This window comes from Hippoglossus stenolepis, chromosome 14 (assembly GCF_022539355.2).
Source record: "Hippoglossus stenolepis isolate QCI-W04-F060 chromosome 14, HSTE1.2, whole genome shotgun sequence".
NCBI lineage: Eukaryota > Metazoa > Chordata > Actinopteri > Pleuronectiformes > Pleuronectidae > Hippoglossus > Hippoglossus stenolepis.
In genome coordinates this window covers 10154267-10172142 of record NC_061496.1, presented here as the reverse complement: position 1 = coordinate 10172142, position 17876 = coordinate 10154267, and the positions used below count along the sequence as shown (strand labels likewise).

Sequence of the window (17876 nt, the reverse complement as noted above, 5' to 3'; positions counted from 1 at the left end):
AATAAAAGGTCAAAATGAGTCGAGAATAAATTCACTGCAGTGAGATGAAAGTCGAGCCACCCCAACTACTACAAAGCAGTCACTGTAAAGAAGTATGTGCGAATGGAGATACTGATGATACAAATATTGTATTAATTTTTACTACTTTCCATGAAGTATTTTGCACTGACCTATTTATTCTTGCACTAGCCCGGTTTAAACTACTCATATCCTGATTGCCCTGTGTCTTTTTCTATGTTGTGTGCTTATGTTGAGTGTGTTCCTTATAGGTTAACACCTGGGGCTAAGAGACAAATTACATTTCATCACATCTATGTTCCTGTGCATATGGCAGACTTGTCAATAAAGTTAACTATTAACGCATAATAGCGCACGTGTGTTTCTTTGTAACATTCTTGTGTGTTTGAGTCTCCTTATCCGAGTTTCAAATCATAGCCAAAGTTTAAACCAAAGTTAAGTCACATAGGTGTGTTACTTGTGACTACATTATGTGTTTATTGTGTCTGAATGGAAAGGAGCATGCACCACTTTCATGTTCACAGTTTGGTTTTGAGCTGTGAAAATATTTGACGTGTCCCAAAGCATTTTCAGTGACTTTTTCCTCTTCAAAAAAGTAAATGATGAGGACTTTTGTGGTTTTTATTGCTGAAATTCCTTCGAAGATTAACAAGCTTCTATACTAGTGGACAATTTGAGGTGTGTTCATTGTTCAGGGAAGAACCCATTGAATTTTGGCTTTAGATCGGGATCCAGGAATCTGTAATATTGCAATTTAGGACGTTTGGTGACACTTTCCCCAATTTGCCAGAGAATAATTCATAGATCTAGATGAAAAATATCAGGTATATTCATGGAAGTGATATCTATGTGTATCTGTGTGTATAATTTAATGCTGCCTGATTGAATTTAAGGGGACTGGTGGGTCTTGGCAGTGTTATGTGCTCTACTGAGTGCTATTCTAGTTTTTTTCCTGATGTAACTGCTATGTGTCATATCATGACAAATCGATGAGTTGCCATTAAATCAGGGTTTCATCTGATTTCAGTACAGCTTTCTCATCAGTAGAGTGGTTCGTGACTCTATAGATAAAGACCTTGAAAAAAGAAGACCAGTCATCAGCAGCGGTTTAGAGAAATACGCACAAATCTCAGCATTGAAAGCCGTTTTTTGCCCTCTCACCAGGGGGCTCAGGCACTGCCATGCCACCAAGAACAGAGGAGGCGGTGTGCAGCCACGTGACACAGCAGTCGCACCACCCTCACACAATCTGGCCTACGCCAGCCAGCCCCCAGTCCTCCCTTCCGCCTCCGCCAGGAAACAAAGCCGATAGAGAAGAGGAAATCACATTTCGCAAGGAAGCATGTGATGTAATCGAGGGAGGGGGTGTACAAGTAATGTGGGCAATAGGGTTTTCTGTGTTGATTCATCAGTGAGAAAGCTGAATGGCGGGGAACTACCCACGGTGAGTTAGTTGTAGTGTAAGGTCAATTGAACCAATTCCAATTTGTTTGGAAATGTGAGGTAACATTATTCAACGTGAGGCCTTGTGTCATAGAGTGGCCCAGTGTGTTATTGATTACATATACATGTGGCAGCAATATTCAGATTATTCATTAAGATGTATACATGTCAATATAATCTGAATTAAATGGGAATACTCAACATGTCCTAATTTGATCATTGCTTATTTGCAGTATGATCTCCTTAGGGTTAAGATAATCAGTGAATGCAGTTAACATGGCAGCGTCTTATATAGACTATTGTCTTGATCGAGTTAATATCGGAACATTGGTGTCCATGTGGTCATTGTTGATAGCATTCTTGTAGGAAATGATTATCCATCTATTTATTTATCAGATAAGCTGTGTTTGGATTTGAATTATTTAAATATCCCAGCACATTATGATGCAAACATTTCTGAGTCAGAGAAACGTTGTACCTGTAGGCCATATTTACCTTATAGCTTTCCTCAGGGAGAGTTTGTTAAGTGTGTAAATTGTATTGCAGAGCGGGATAACACAAAACAAATTAGTGACTATTGCCTTCACTGCTGAAAGAATACTATATTTCCAAAGGTCAATAGAATAAGCAAATAGAAAAGAAAGAAATATTTGCAATCTGAATCATGAAACACCCTTGACCCATATATTCAATATTTATCAAGTCCTTAATACAAAATAATATCTGTAAAAAAAGAAACCTGTTTGCTCACTACTTGTAAAATTTAAAAATGACTTTCTGTTGTTCTTCTCTACTTGTACGAGAGTTGGGAAGGTTTGGCCGTGAGCTGCGGTCTGGAGTCCGATATGTTTCCTAAATGTTTGCAAGTGGCTGAACTGTATGAAGTTGTAGTTTTACATGCTGTGATCCCTTCAGAGATTTGTCTCTCAATTATTGACAAAGTTTGCAAGCAAAGCCTTTTCAGTAAGTTTCGGTAACTGAGAATATTATATAATAATTAAATTACCATACCTTTTGAAAGTATTGGTGTAAAAGCATTTACAAAAATGCGGAATATGCTGTTAAAACATTTCTGACGAATGTGAGCTAAATAGAGTTTTGTCGCTTTATAAGACACAATCATGAGCTTTATGTGCAGGTTATGGTGGATGGGTGCTCTTAAGAACTGCCACTTTGGAAAATATCAACACAAAATGAAGGTCCTCTTCTTTTCAGCCAAGTATTCATGCTTTCAGTTACAACCAGAATCAGACTGTTATCTCTGATCTTACCTAATTTAAAACTTATCTGAAAGAAAGGAAAATGTCCATTGCTTCAAGGATTGCCTGTTACCTGTTGCCAAATGAAAGTTTAGCCAGAGAGATCTTCATATTAGACATCAGCTACTGGAGTAAACAAACTGACTTTGGCTATAAAAAAACAAACAGGCTATGACGCACACGACCGCTGCAGCCACGCAAGTTACGGCACAGGTGCATAGAAATGCCGATGAGGCAGGGAAAAAAAGGGGCAGCACAGGCACCTACTTAGGAGTGATGAAGTGCAGGAAGCAATATGCCGAGGCAGCATACACCTTTGTTTTCATACTCGCAATGTGATTGACATTAAAATAAGAAATATTTTTTGACTGCATGCAGGTAAAACCTTATTTAGCATGAGCACATGGCATGCATTCAGGTGGGAAAGACTTTGTCTGAGGGGAATTACACAGTGTTGGTTACACATTGCTGCCTGGCATTTCCGAATGAGAAAGAGAGATAGATGGCTTTTTGTGTATTGACACAAAAAATTCCCCTATTTCAACGAGTAAGACATCAGCTGACACAAAGTGAGACAAATTAAATTGCTGAATTGAATACCTCTTATAATAATTCATTCATCTTTTTGCCATGGTTTTTCTTTTGCGACGCACTTAGTAACCTTGTTTAGATAAGTGCTATTTAAATAAAGTTATTATGTATGTATGTATGTATGTATGTATGTATGTATGTATGTATGTATGTATGTATGTATGTATGTATGTATGTATGTATGTATGTATGTATGTATGTATGTATGTATCATCCATCCATCCATCCATCCATCCATCCATCTATCCATCTATCTCCAATCAAGCTACACTGCAAACAGCATAACTGAGAAATACATTCAAACCATCATAGCTGAGTAAAAAACATTTCCAAATGTACAACGAAGATCAACAAAACAAACCTTTTGCCTCCACCAATTGTTCTAATATTCAACATTTGATTACATTGACAACATCACCTAAAAACCTCCTCTGTAAAAAAGTCCCCACAGAGCTTTGTCTTTCAGATATTGACACAATTTGCAAACCAATATTTACCCTGTGTGACGTAGCAGGCAGGGATACACTTTCGTGGAGAGGACAGACATGACCCCGGGCAAAAACATAATATTTTGGAACGGATCCAAATGCAAAGGCGGATCGAGGAATTTTGAACATCCTTCTAGTTGATTGTCAGTCGCACAGCTGAGAAACTCACTCATCAGTCAACACAACATGAATTAAGGTTTTCTCCAGTGCAGCAGAGACTTTAATCATTTTTACTGTCTCTCTACGACATTTGGAGAAAGTCTGTCTCTACAACATTTAAAAACGATTATTGTCTCATCATATATTGTACAGGACCTTAGCACTGTGAAGTTTAGGGAATTGGGTGATTTGTTCCATTGTGGTTTTCACAATAAATTAGGGTGAAAATATATACATTTTAATCCTTTTTTTTAATTATAGTGAGAGACTCACATTCTTGGTTTACAAAAAATCTCTTTTTAAAATCGAATACATAGTATTAGTATATAAGAAATGAGGTATAGGGACAATACACCTTTTACAGTATATGTATTTCATTTATTGTAGCAGTTTATGTTATGTTGTATAATTCAATATCATTCAAGGCCTCTTAAGTCACGTGTGCACACATTATAGTTAGGAAACTGATATTTAAAAACATCTGTTCTGCCTAATCATCATCAGTTTATGTGTGTGCCGTCTGTGGGGTCAAAAAGGTCAGTGCATCACCAAGGATTCACCCCAGCAACAGCCTATTGCATTCAACGTGCCCAGTGAAGGGAGGGAGGGCATTTTCTCCCCTACCCAGTGATATCATCTTACCTGCAGCACTGGGACGCTGTCTGTGGTCATCACTGAATGGCCCACATTTGTTATATTTGCAGACATTCTGGGCAATTCACTCTTCAGAGGTAGTTTCACACATTCAGGAATGTGTGTCTTGCCGTCAGACTGATTGAGGCGATTCGATTCTTAACTGTGTCATGTTTATGAAGAGACCTTCACCTCGTGTGCTTTGTTTGTGCTCTCTTTGAGCGAGCGAGCTAGAGTCTCAGGTGTAACACATACAATCCTCAACTCAAAGCGTATTGGGTTTCTACCTGGTAGGGTCTGGCTGGCCTCTTCCAGATACTGTTACCAGGCTACCGCCATCACTAATTCATCTGTGCTCTTCACCACAAAGCTCTGGGTGGCTGGTTGATCAGCTAAGCGGGGGTAAGGACTGTGTTTTACACCCTGCCAGAGCAGTGCAGCACCAGGCCTCCCAGAGGACTGAGCACCTGAGCTGGGGCCAATGCAGAACGGGGAGACTATGAGCCCGCAGGACTCCAAGGTAGCAGCAGACTCCGAAGCCATGGGGGACCAGAAGGCCCCGAACGAGGGGTGCGTGGAGCCCACAGCGCCTCCGCTTCCTCCACCTTCACCACCACCCCCAGGGCCGCCAGAATACCCGAGACCGAGGCTCATCTTCCACACTCAGCTGGCTCACGGAAGTCCCACAGGCCGCATCCACGGATTCACTAATGTCAAGGAGCTGTATGCCAAGATTGCAGACGTGTTCAACATCTCACCTTCAGAGGTACGAAGCAAACCAAGCTATCTATGTGGACATTGTCAGACTAGGTATTTCCAGTTATGGAAATCAACAACTTAAGATATGGTTGTATTCTTCTTTCTTCTCTAGTCTGGCAGGCCAGTAGCAAATAGGTGTTGGGTTTCCATTCTAGGCAGTTTTCATGATGCACTATTTGCCCTCACTACTGTCTGCTAGACTTTGCACTTGTCTCATATTGACCAGGATCAATAATGGAAACAAATAACCAGATAATCAGAAAACACAACACATTCTTTGAAAATAACTCAAATAACAAGATAAGGTAAAGGAGTAAGTGGTTCTTCAAGCGTCCATTTACATTGATGGAAATATATTCAAATAACTGTGTGAACAAGGTTTGCCTAATTCCTAGGAAATGATCTGATAATGATGATGACTATCAGCATAAAATTCAGCAGTGCTTCTTTGACTCAGTGTTCCTACATGTCTCATATAACAAACATTCTCTCTGCCAAGTAAATGCCCACACAGGCTTTTTCTCATGGTTGTGGCATCCAAGGCCAGTCCTAGATAAAACCCTGATGGGATCACCACAGCTATTTTCAAAGACTTGAAAAAGCTCCTGCAAAGCCAAGATATGAAAAGACATTTGATGAAGTATTTTCAGTCAGTGGGCTGTATGTACTGACCTACTATGTCTGTAGAAAAAGAGTAGTTCCCTTTTCAAAATCTAGCCCAAGGTGGGGCTGTAATAATGGTCTGTGTTTCAGTTCAATGTTACACTCCCTGTAAACACATTACAACCTTTTTTAAAACATGTTTAACAGGCCTACACATAATGATAGTGGTGGTGCAGCGTCTTGGTTTGAATCCCGGTTTGGCCAGAGCCTTTCTGTATGTTTGCATGTTCTCTCTGTGTTTTCATGGGTTTTCTTTGGCTTCTTCATGCAGACATGTAGATCGGGGTTTGGTTAATTAGAGATTCTAAACTGACCATAATGTGAATGGTTGTTTGTCTCTATGTGTCGGCCCTGTGATATGTTGGCGAGCTGTTGAGAATACATCACCACCTCAGGTGGGATTATCTCCAGCCTCCTACCCTGCGACGCTGAAAGGACAAGCGGTTTAGATATTGGATGGATGATGATAGGCCGGTGTTCTGCAGCTTTTTCTAGTATGTTATGGTAACACACTCAGCAACAGCAACGTAACATTCGGCATTGGCCCCAGTTAGCGCTTATCAGTAGAGTTGTGAAGGCCACCATGAAGGTCCGTCCTATCTGTGTATTACTACCTGCTGGACACAAACAAGCCGAGTTGACGAGATATATGTAGACCAATGTACATTTCATGCAGCAACAAATCTTGATGATCTTATCGGGCAATAAACAGACATGTGACAGATCTAATGGCTCCACCGCTTTCCTTGCGTTATGCAGGTTTCCACTCCCAAGCATTTAACATCTATTTTAGGAAGACAGAGTTCCCACATGCTCATTAACACAGGACATTGCCCTGCATTAAACACACATCTCATCTACATTGTGTAATTAAGCTATCACTCCTACCTCTGAGGTAGGGGAATGAACGGATGATTTAAGATAAAGAAGTGGTTAACTGAAGGTCCTTGGTATTCATCTGTGTGGGTTAGGATTAGTTTTGAACAAGATTACACAAATGATTCTGAAGTGATTACCACAAAACGGTCGGAGCCTCATATTGTGGCAGATACATCAGTGGACAACATTTTTAAAAAAAAACTTTAGCCTTGTAAAAGCCTTTTCAGACTAGGCTATCATTTAAAGGGGACATAGCATGCCCATTTTACCACAAGTTGATATGGTTCCTTGGGGTCTTAATGAAATGTCTGTAACATACTTTGGTCAAAATACCACAAGGATCATATAAAACAGCACCCTTTTTACCCTGTATAAAACAGCCCTCCACAGAGTGACCTGTTTTGAGTGCCTGTTCCTTTAAATGCTAATGAGCCAGCTCCCCCCTCCCCCCTCTCCCCCCATGATTTTAAACGATATAAATTACATATTTTATATGATATAAATTATCAAATATGCATCCCATACTTTGTTGTATTCCCCTTGTTGTCCTGGAGTTTTAATTTTCCCAATCACATAATTAAATGTCCCCTCTGCCCATCCACTACAAGCACACAAGCAGACAGACAGAGAGAAAGAGAGGGGTGGGGGGCTATGAAGACCATCATTTACCCCGAACCCCGACATTCAACGGGTACAACAACAAGCGGAGAAAGCAGAATCGCGGGCTGACCTTATATATACAGTCTATGGGGCTGACCAGCGGAGAAATGCTCGTCCCGTGTGAACAGACCAAGACCATGTAGGGAGACTTCCAGTTCCTTGTTACGACACAATACCCAGGAAGCGCAATCGAGTCGCTCAAGCATGACGTTTCTGACTTAGAGGAACTATAACAAAACGCGCGAGTGTTTTTTCCCCAGAGTTTTTGGGTTGGTAGACATGCCAGATACCCACATTAACCTGTAGAAGCACTAACAAAGTGGAATTTGCATGCTATGTCCCCTTTAAGTTTATGTCTACAAATACTGTTTCCACTATAGATTGCTAAAGAAACAGCTAGTAGTCTTCAAGGCAAGTGTAAAGAGCTTTAGGGTCTTAAAGTAAGAAACCAAACAGCATTTGTTTAAACAGATGTCAATTTGAAGGTTGCTTATCCAATAACCTGCAGTATATCTACAAGACCTTGAACTGCACACAGACAGATATCAGATACCTTTCTATGAGGAATGCCAGACAATTAGTTGGTGATAGTGAGAAGCAGAGCAGTCTCCTTGACCTCCTGAGGACAGAACAGCAGCAGCAGCATAAAGTTACAGTACAGGTAGATTCCAGAGAAGACCTTGGACTGTAGTCAAACTTTCCCATTTAGCCGAGAGCGTTACTGTGAGCAATGTCTTACAGGAACTGCTCAAAATGAGATAACAGGTGACTCAGGCTATCTTGAATTTCTTTTATAGATTATACAGTTAAAGATGGACTTCAACTTGAGGCTTTCAGAATATCAAATTTAAAGACGTGGGACATTTTTGCAAATTGAATTTACAAATCTATAAATAAGAAACAGAGGGAGTTCTCTTTAACATTTCCCAGACTAAGTTATACGAGACTCTGATCAGGATAACCTAAAATTTGAAGCAATTCAAAGGCTCAAGTCCACAGTATCACATGTGACCACAGGCCCACAGTATTCACACATACCTGGCAGATATTGTGTTTACATGTTTGAGTGTTGATCGGATTCAATGACTTAAAGTCACTTTGGAGAAAAGCTTTTTATCTTCACTGTCTGTTTGCTACTGACTCAATCTATTGATTCAATCACTAACCTGGAAAACAACAATTATACAACTCATAATATAATATATAAGAAACTGCATATCATTAGTCTGTTTGCTGATAACAATTTCAAGGTTTTTACATTAATCCTGAAATATAAAAAACACTATGGAATCACAATAATGACTCATAACAAAATGGCCACAATAACAAAAAGCACATGGCTCTACTGCCCTCTAGTGTTTAAACTATGTACAGTACAATATTAACACAACCTGACAGGTTTCTTTTTCTGCAAAGCAAAGCAACAGCAGGATATTCCTGCAGTGTTACAGCAGAATTAAGTTTCTTTTTTCATATCATATATTATATTAGGTATTTATGGTATTTGCTCTTGCATGAGTGTAAATGATATTGGATTCTGATTTCAAAAATAGAAACAATTCATTTTTGTCATCCCGTTTCCTCACATCAGATCCTGTTCTGCACCCTCAACTCTCATAAAGTGGACATGCAGAAACTACTGGGGGGACAGATCGGACTGGAGGACTTCATCTTTGCTCATGTCAGAGGAGAAACCAAGGAGGTGGAGGTGACAAAGACAGAGGACGCACTGGGCCTCACCATTACAGACAACGGAGCTGGATACGCTTTCATTAAGGTGAATGTGTGAAAGAACCTAATAGGCTGAGGAGCAATAGATTAAAATTGCTACAAGGAATTCTGGGTACGATTCTGTAGAAAACACGTCGGGGAAAGAATAGGCATGACCTTCGGTAAAATAGATTGAATCCTCATTTGATCAGTCTAAAATCTCTGATCTCGTGTTTTTTCCTTTAAAATGTAAACCCTCTTTTTGAACAGATGGCCTTGGAGGTATGATTCCTCACTTACTGTCCCATAAAACATTAATGGTTTAGTTTGTAACAATCAAACAAGCGCCGCAGACTGGGCATCGACACCCATGTGAGAATTTTCCATGTGTTTCTTTTGTCAGAGGATAAAAGAGGGCAGTACTATTGACCAACTGAAGAGTGTGTGCGTCGGCGACCACATCGAGGCCATTAATGACCAGAGCATTGTGGGCTGTCGACACTACGAGGTGGCCAAGATGTTGAAAGAGCAACCGAGGGGCATCCCCTTCACGCTGCGCCTGGTCGGGCCCAAGAAGGCATTTGGTGAGTGGAAAATGATTCATGCTGTCCAGGAGTTACGATCACAAGGTCAACAGGCAGACATAAACCTTAATATTACTTACATCACTTACTGCCTAAATTGACACTGAGTCTGTGCAGTGATGCATTAATTGTCACTATAGTCGGCAACAGGCTATGGCCCTGAGCTGAGAATGGCCCCCTGAGAATAGTTGATTACATCCACTGCAATGACAAGTATGCAGGTCCTTTTTGCCCGGGGCCCCCAAAGTCCCTTAAAATGCCCCTGGAACAAACTGTGGATTCACAGCTCCTCTTGATCTTTGAGTTGTGAAGTCGCCTTACTGACTTTGGTGTGTTTATGTGCTTTGAATTTGGAATGTGGAACAAATATGGACACTCTAAACAAAGATGGGACAACAGGGATAGCAATAATTTAAACTGTGCATGTTAATCATACAAAACATCTGTATTAGCTAAACAATCTGGGGTTAGGTGTTTGTGTCAGATGGAGATACAAGGGTGCAAGGGACAAAAGTGCAACATTTGACAAGTTGACATTAGAAGCTACTTTTTACAGCTGTTTATATCGAAAAATTATGTCAATTGGTTTTTAAGTGGTGATGTCAGCAATTCGAAAGAAAAAAACGTACCAAAAATTGTTGTTCCCACTTGGGATGGCGTTTTCCCAGAGGTGACTCATCTTTCCGATTATTCCTACTCCACATGAATCAACAATAATATCATTGGTATCAATTCTTTCTGAATCCTGGACCTTGTATCTGTCACATCCCGAGATGTAAATCCATCAGTGGTTAGGTGAATTAAAGCCAACATGACTCTTTGTTAGGAAGGAACCAGGACACAAAAGCATTTCTGTTCCACCCATCATCTCCATCCTCAGCAGGAAGCAGAGGTGTGCGGTGGCTGACATATCATAACATATCATGGGCAGCCTAAACATGCCCCCAGAGTATTTTCTGTAAAACCAACAGCTCATTTCCTACTAATCAGGACACCTCACTCTGTTGTCCTCAGTTACCCGAGTGTTGATGGATCTCAGCGCTCCGTGGAAGTTTTCCACCTTTCATCAGCCAAACAGGAAGACAGGAAAGTCACAGTTTAAAGAGTTCAGGCTAATTGCCAATGAGCCTGGGATAGTTGTCAACTTACAGTAATGGCTATTGGCCGGTATTATGCCAGTGGTTGTTAAGCTTCAGCCAACATCATTGTGCATGACTGGGGTTGCTCAGAAGTGGCTCCGCATTGACAAGCATGGCTCGGTTATGATTTGATTTTGATAATCCAATTAAACAAACTATAAAAGCAGATATTTAGCGTTTGAAAACACAAAAAGAGCATCCATCTTTTTGCTTGTAAGTAAATTCAATTCTTGGTCTTGGTTTTTGTCAAAGAGTAAATATGCAATTTATTGGAAATCAACACTTTGTGTTCAGTTAGTGAAATATGTTTTTACTCTGAACCGTGCACAGACAAAATTAAAAAAGCTTAGAGGGATTTTTCATCACATTGCAACCACTGGAGAAACCGATGTGCTTCAAACAAGTGGATACTGCACAGTGATGCACTGTTTTTAGGTCACAATTTAACTCCAGGCGAAAGTCGGTCAGAGAAGAAATAAAGCAAAGCTTTTATAGGTTCGCAGAAACAACCATGATACAACATCCACGACAGACAGGAACACGCATCCATTTTTTGTCCCCATAAGGAGGACTAGTCCCCATAAAGCGACTGTGTAAATAGATTTAGGTCCCCACAACATGAGTAATACAGGACGAAACAGACACACACACACACACACACACACACACACACACACACACACACACACACACACACACACACACACACACACCCAGCAGACATCTGAAGTACATCATGCTTTACAATCACCCAATTCAACTTATACTTAATTGTATTTTATCTAAATTATTCTTCAGTCTGAAAGACACTTTCATTTCCTTTTCTGCAGCTTATATGCTGAGAGTAAAAATGTGTTTACGGAATCATTGGCTCACACAAAGCCAAGTCTTACAGGAAACTTGGCTGATTCCTCAAGCTTTTGCTGTATTTATTGATGTGTGTATTTCTCAAACCGAGTGCAGTGCATTGACAGTCATGAGGAAAATGTTGGCACTTTGAACCCACGACCTTTTCGCGGGATGTTTCTCCGCATAAAGTCGCCATTCTCTCCATTCCCTTCCATGAAATGTTTATCCCTTCAAAAATACAGGAAGTGGCTCATTTAGTTCATCTGGTTGAGGACATGTAGAGGAAGGACGGCAGTGCCCGCCCTCTGAGTGGATTCAGCAGACTTTGGCTGGGGCCTGTATATAACCTCGCTTATCAGACAGGAAGCCAAATCCATGGCAACAGGCTCACTTCCTGTTCATAATCAGCATCTCATGTTTCCACACTTAATATTTTCAGTACACAATATAGTACTTCATAAAACAATCTCTAATCAAGTTCTACTTCTTGTTCTGCAGCTTTCAGCCGTGGCTGCAGATTGTGTTTGCTCTGTTGTCGTGGAGATGTTCAAACTCGTCCACTTTGACTTTAAGGTTTTGTTTTGAAGAAAGAAATGTCAAGATCAACGGAAGTTTGCTACATTGTAGAAAATTTGGTGAATATTTTCAATCAAAGGACTTGTAACATTTTGTGTGTGTGTGTTATTGAACAGAGGCACCAGGCCAACATAACTGGAACTCACAAAATTGTGCAGACTTTCGAAAAATGTACGTTTTATCCACAGATGAACAAAAGAAATGCTTCAGTCTCTGATGAGCAGAACCCTCCCCCCCTCTATTTAAACCTGTCAATCACAATTTTGTGGGTGTACTAAATTGAATCTCTTAACGACTGATACACATACAATATGGTTGGCGGCCAAATCTGATTAAAATGGATTAGATTTGCATGTGTAAAATTATTTATTCCGCTAATTAGAATCCTGAATGTCACTGAGCTGGGACTTCATCAGTGCTTTGAATATCAGAAATATCAGCCAACGACACTAATGTTTGATGAACTGAGTGAGAGCAATCCACACTTTGCATTTCAAGATTAAATGGAGATTTACTGTTGTTGCCTCCATCAACAGAACCTGAAAACATATCTATATATACGGCATGTATTGGATATTTAACTTCTGATTTAAAGATCCAATGTGTATGGTTCAGAGGGATGAATGATCAATTTAATATTTCTTATTATAATGTAATTATGTTTGTGTATAATCACTTGTAACTACCAAACATGTTGTTTTCATTAAGTTACATTGACGCCTTTATATCAGCGGTGGGTCCCTTGTCGCACCATGATGCACCACCATGTTTCTACAGGAGCCCAGAATGGACAAACAAAACACTGGCTCTAGAAAGACCTTTCACATTTTTTAAATATATGTTCAAGTCCATCCTAGGGGAAGGGTGAGGTGAGGAGTATTCACTTGATTGCAATATCTAACCTCGCCACTAGATGCCACTAAATCCTACACACTAAACCTTTAACAAAAAAGACATTTTAACACACAATTTGTATGAGGAGAAGAAACAAAGGACACACACATAATGGTAAAAATAAGAGTGGGTTTTTGAACAGTTCGAGACATGAACTGAATTGTTTGTGAGTCAACGTTGAGGCCTCATTTGTGTTTTTGACAAAAACTGTGTTCATTGTGTTTTTCAGTGTTTTAAATCCACCATGATGATTTGAAATGGAACTTTTAATATTACAACACATGCTTTTCCTGTGTTCGTGGCAGCAAGTAATGCACAACAAACACTATTAGCAATACATGACCTCTGACCTTTCACTGGAGAGGGTTGATATCCTCTTTGGAATCAGTGGGAAGGCCCCAGCTGTATGATACTGAACACAGATGTGCATTTTATAAACCCCAAGAGTGTGTTTGATCAAAATAACTCCATGAGAAACACCGTTAATTACTCAACATCATTGAAAGAAGAGCTATATGCATGCTAGTCTTGCTGTTTGCGAGTTTAGCATGTTCACATTCATAATTTAGCCTGTTAGCATTGGAATATTTGCTAATTAGCAAATTAGGAATAAACTGAACATCAGAACAAAGGATTGTAAAATGTGGTGTTGTATTTCATTTGTTGAATCTTCAAAAGAAGAAGTAGTCTGTGAAGAAATTGATCTGTAGAAGCAAAAAATGTGTTCTTAATATGAGGAAATGCTGTCATCCTGTTTGTGTGCTTTAGACATGATTGGAATGAGGACCAGAGCGCCAAAGTCAAACGAGGGCAAGATGGTGAATGGAAGGGAGACGCTGCGTCTGCGCTCTAAGGGTGCTGCTACAGTCCAGGAAGTGGTGAGTTTCACACGCTCTGCGCGACCATGACTGCTTCAGCTTCCTGATGCACTCGAGATATCGACACGAATCCACATTCACACAAGACTCCAGAACTGATGTGAAATAAACTGAACACAGCCACTTGACTCCAGTCACACACAAACCAACAGTCACACAGTATCAGTAACTGCTTCCTAACCCAGAAGTGACCTTTATAAAATTGTCATTTTAAAGTCAACCTTTAACACTTGCGTAAAGATAAGTAAGGATTTGCTATCTATAAAGTTTTCTAAGTTTATACAACACTAAGACAAGGGATGAACAGTAGCCAGGGATACTGTTGGGCCTTGAATATTTTGGTATGAGAACATGTCCTCACAGTTTCCATCACCATATTTAGAGCGTGAACACTGGTGGATTTCCAGTAACACATCTGTCCTTTTCCTTTCTGTGCTGCCAGCAAAATGAGTTTGAGGAACAGGCCACCAAGAAAGTGGACGACCTGCTGGAGAGCTACATGGGCATCAGAGACCTGGAGCTGGGTAAGACATCCACATAGCATTATACAGTGAATCCTTGTTGGGATGTGAGGAAATGAGCTAAGATTTCATCACAAGAATTTTGAAAATACAATTTATTTGCCATAACACCCAGCCCTACGTTGACAGATATACAATATCTCAACTTTTGGTCAGCTGAAAAGCTTTTTTCCAGAACTTTCATCCACATCTCTCTAAAGGAGTTTGCTCTGTTGACATGGAGATGTCATTCATTTCGCTTCATGCTCAAAGGAGTAAAGTCCACCTGGAGAATCATAAAAAACAGGATGACAGCTCCAGAGAAAATATTTGAGATAAGATCAATAAAAGATAAATTAAAAGATTTCATTAGAAGCCCATTTGCTTACATCCCAACTAATACAACATCAACTTCTCAAGAAAAGGAATGTAAAGAATATGAGTGGGACACATACTCTGCCCTTTGCCAGACTTTCAAGGCCTTGGATGTTTAGACCTAATATAAAATGGGTTAATGATTTATCAGTGTGTCCTTCACCCTGTTGTTTGCCTGGAAGTGATCCTAGAAAAACATATTCGGTTGCACATCCTTTCCCAAGCAAAGAAAAAATATGATTTACGTGACTCATTGACAGTTTGCTTGGATAGAAGTTGTTCAAAAATGCTGTTGTTGACCTAATTCTGCCAAATTCAGCTACACACATCAAGTGGGGAACACAAGTTGTCCTTTTACTCAGATATTTTTATGTACTTATAATCCTGTTAGTTTACAAAGTATTTTTAAGGTCATGTTTGGGTATATTATTTATACACTGAGGTAATACTGATGGACAAATGAGAGATTAAAATTATGTGCATTAATAATATGATTACATGTCTTTATTTAAACATTGTTGAGCATGTTTTAAATGTTTTTCAATATGTTTTATTTTGAAAATGTCTATTTCCACATTAAGATGCAGAGTGAGTCCATTTAATACAGAAGCGTATTGCATTCACTTGAAAAAAAAAACAAAAAAACAAAGGCTCTGTTTTTCTGAGGTAATTGTAAGCTAGTATTTTGATGAAGATACATTTTGCATGGACGTTTCGCATAGAGCCCTTGTTCAGCGGGCTGCATGTAACTGTTGCACTCTTAGACAGTCTTTTGTTTGGCAACGTTTCTTGTATTTGTGCCATGACGTATAGTGTCGCTTAAAACTGTCAGACTCTCCTTCTGTATAAATAAGAGTAAACTACAAAAGACTAACAAACCAAATATTTGAATTATGGACAAAAATGAAAACTATATTCCCTTTATCTATCATATCCCCATAAAATTCATAATATGTACTATACATAATCATGTCGTGCAGTATTTATAAAACGTTATTATATTGTCGGAATTTCCGAGATAATTATCTCAGAAAAACAGAGCTTTTCTTTTTTTCAAGTGAATGCAATACGCTTCCGTAATTTAAACCTATGTCACATCTAATGTTTTTTAAAAGCCAGAAAGCAAAAAAATATAAAAATAAGACATCGTTGGATGTGTTGAGTATTCAAGGTCATCTCTTCTTTTGAATGTTTCCCACACATTGACTATTCATGGGTATACCAAAAATATAATACACCAAAATATATTGATAGCTGTACTGTAAATATTTGTAAGTCCTACCAACAACTGAAGGCGTCTGTAAGTACAATTTGACATCACTGAAGTTGCTCCTCAGGAACAGTCAATGTGTCTGTCACCATCTGCGTTTGTTGAGTCCAATAAAATGGTATTATTTAGTGGAGTCTAATAAAGAGGATTGCACTGTGTATTTTCAGTTTACTTAATGTCTTGTGAAAAGGCCATTGTTTGACATTTATATAAAAAATATAAAACTTAAAGGGGTTTAGTTTTGGATAGATATAAACCAGCCTTTTGTCTGTTTATGGCCTGGGAATTACATGATTTCATAATTATCTAACAATCTAATATCATATCATATGATTCGCAAGCAAAAGGACCTCTAGGTGTTTTTTTGGTGACTGATGTTGTGGCTTTGTCTGATGAGGAAGAAAATAAACTTGTCATAGCCAACATTTACCTTCATCTGCCTGTGAAATCTTATCTCATTATATTATTGTATATATTTTTGTCCCCTTCTTTCTGTAGCAACCACCATCGTGGAAGCAGGAAGAGACAAGAAGAACCCTGATGACTTTGCAGAGGCCTTGGACTCGGTTCTCGGGGATTTTGCTTTCCCTGACGTTTTCTTGTTTGACGTATGGGGGGCTATTGGAGACGTCAAGAACGGCAGAATTTAGAAAGTTTACGGTTTAGACATTTTGGATAATTTTAAAGTCAGAATATGTTGTTCTTCTTATACATGAACAGCAGCGTATACAAGACGGAGATATACATGAAATAACAAAGTCTTCCCAGTGAAGTTAGAACTTGAAAAACGCAATTTTAAATATTGTCTAAGTGAGTTACTGATTTTAGCTGAAACGTGCAGACTATCTGACGTAAGTCATTTATCCAACCTGTCATCTCACAATGCATCATCATCTGAGAGTGAACATCAAGTGAGCGAGTGCATGCTCTGCAATTTAGATTTCCACAAGATCATGTCAAACAGGAAGTCAGTACGTAATTTCCCATGATAAAAATAAAATGAAAAAAATAAATAATAATAAGCTGATGTGCGTGTAAAGCATTTCCTTGGAGTTCCATGTGTTTCTTATTGCCTGAAGAAATGAAGGTCTTCTTGGTCACTAACATTTTCCCTTCTTCCCACATTTGCCATGATTTCTGATTTGTTTTAAGACAAGATGTAAATATAGTAGACCAGGTTGTTGCAGTCTTTATATTTCAGTTTCTCTACCTGTCTCTTCACTAGACAAAAAAAGGGAATCAAACTGTCTGTTGGAGTTTGAAAGTTTTATGTTTTCTGGTGCACCAAACAATGGGAATAAAGTCTTTTGTCCTATTCTTTGCTGCACATACTGTATAAGCAAGTAAAATGACGAATTGATAAACGAAATTCGACTCATCTTGTTCTACATCAGTATTTGTCTGATAGTGATGTTTTGTTTTCACACTTTGTATATGATTGCACCTCCTATGAAGACCTGAAAAATGTATGGCACATTTAAGATGTTTAAAATTGTAAGTAAAACAAGTTTGAAATCATAGTTGTCGAGTCTGTGTATGTTTTACAGAA

At 39.1% G+C, this 17876-nt stretch overlaps 1 protein-coding gene across 1 annotated transcript; it reads left to right on the top strand.

Annotated features, from left to right (window-relative positions):
- The first annotated feature begins 4959 nt into the window (after positions 1-4959).
- Positions 4960-17847, top strand: gipc3 (GIPC PDZ domain containing family, member 3). Its single transcript, XM_035177547.2, has 6 exons — positions 4960-5357; positions 9144-9329; positions 9666-9846; positions 14073-14182; positions 14625-14706; positions 16826-17847. Exons 1-6 carry the CDS (start codon positions 5073-5075, stop codon positions 16975-16977), a joined length of 996 nt encoding a protein of 331 aa, XP_035033438.1. The 5' UTR covers positions 4960-5072; the 3' UTR covers positions 16978-17847.
- The last annotated feature ends 29 nt before the right edge of the window (positions 17848-17876 follow it).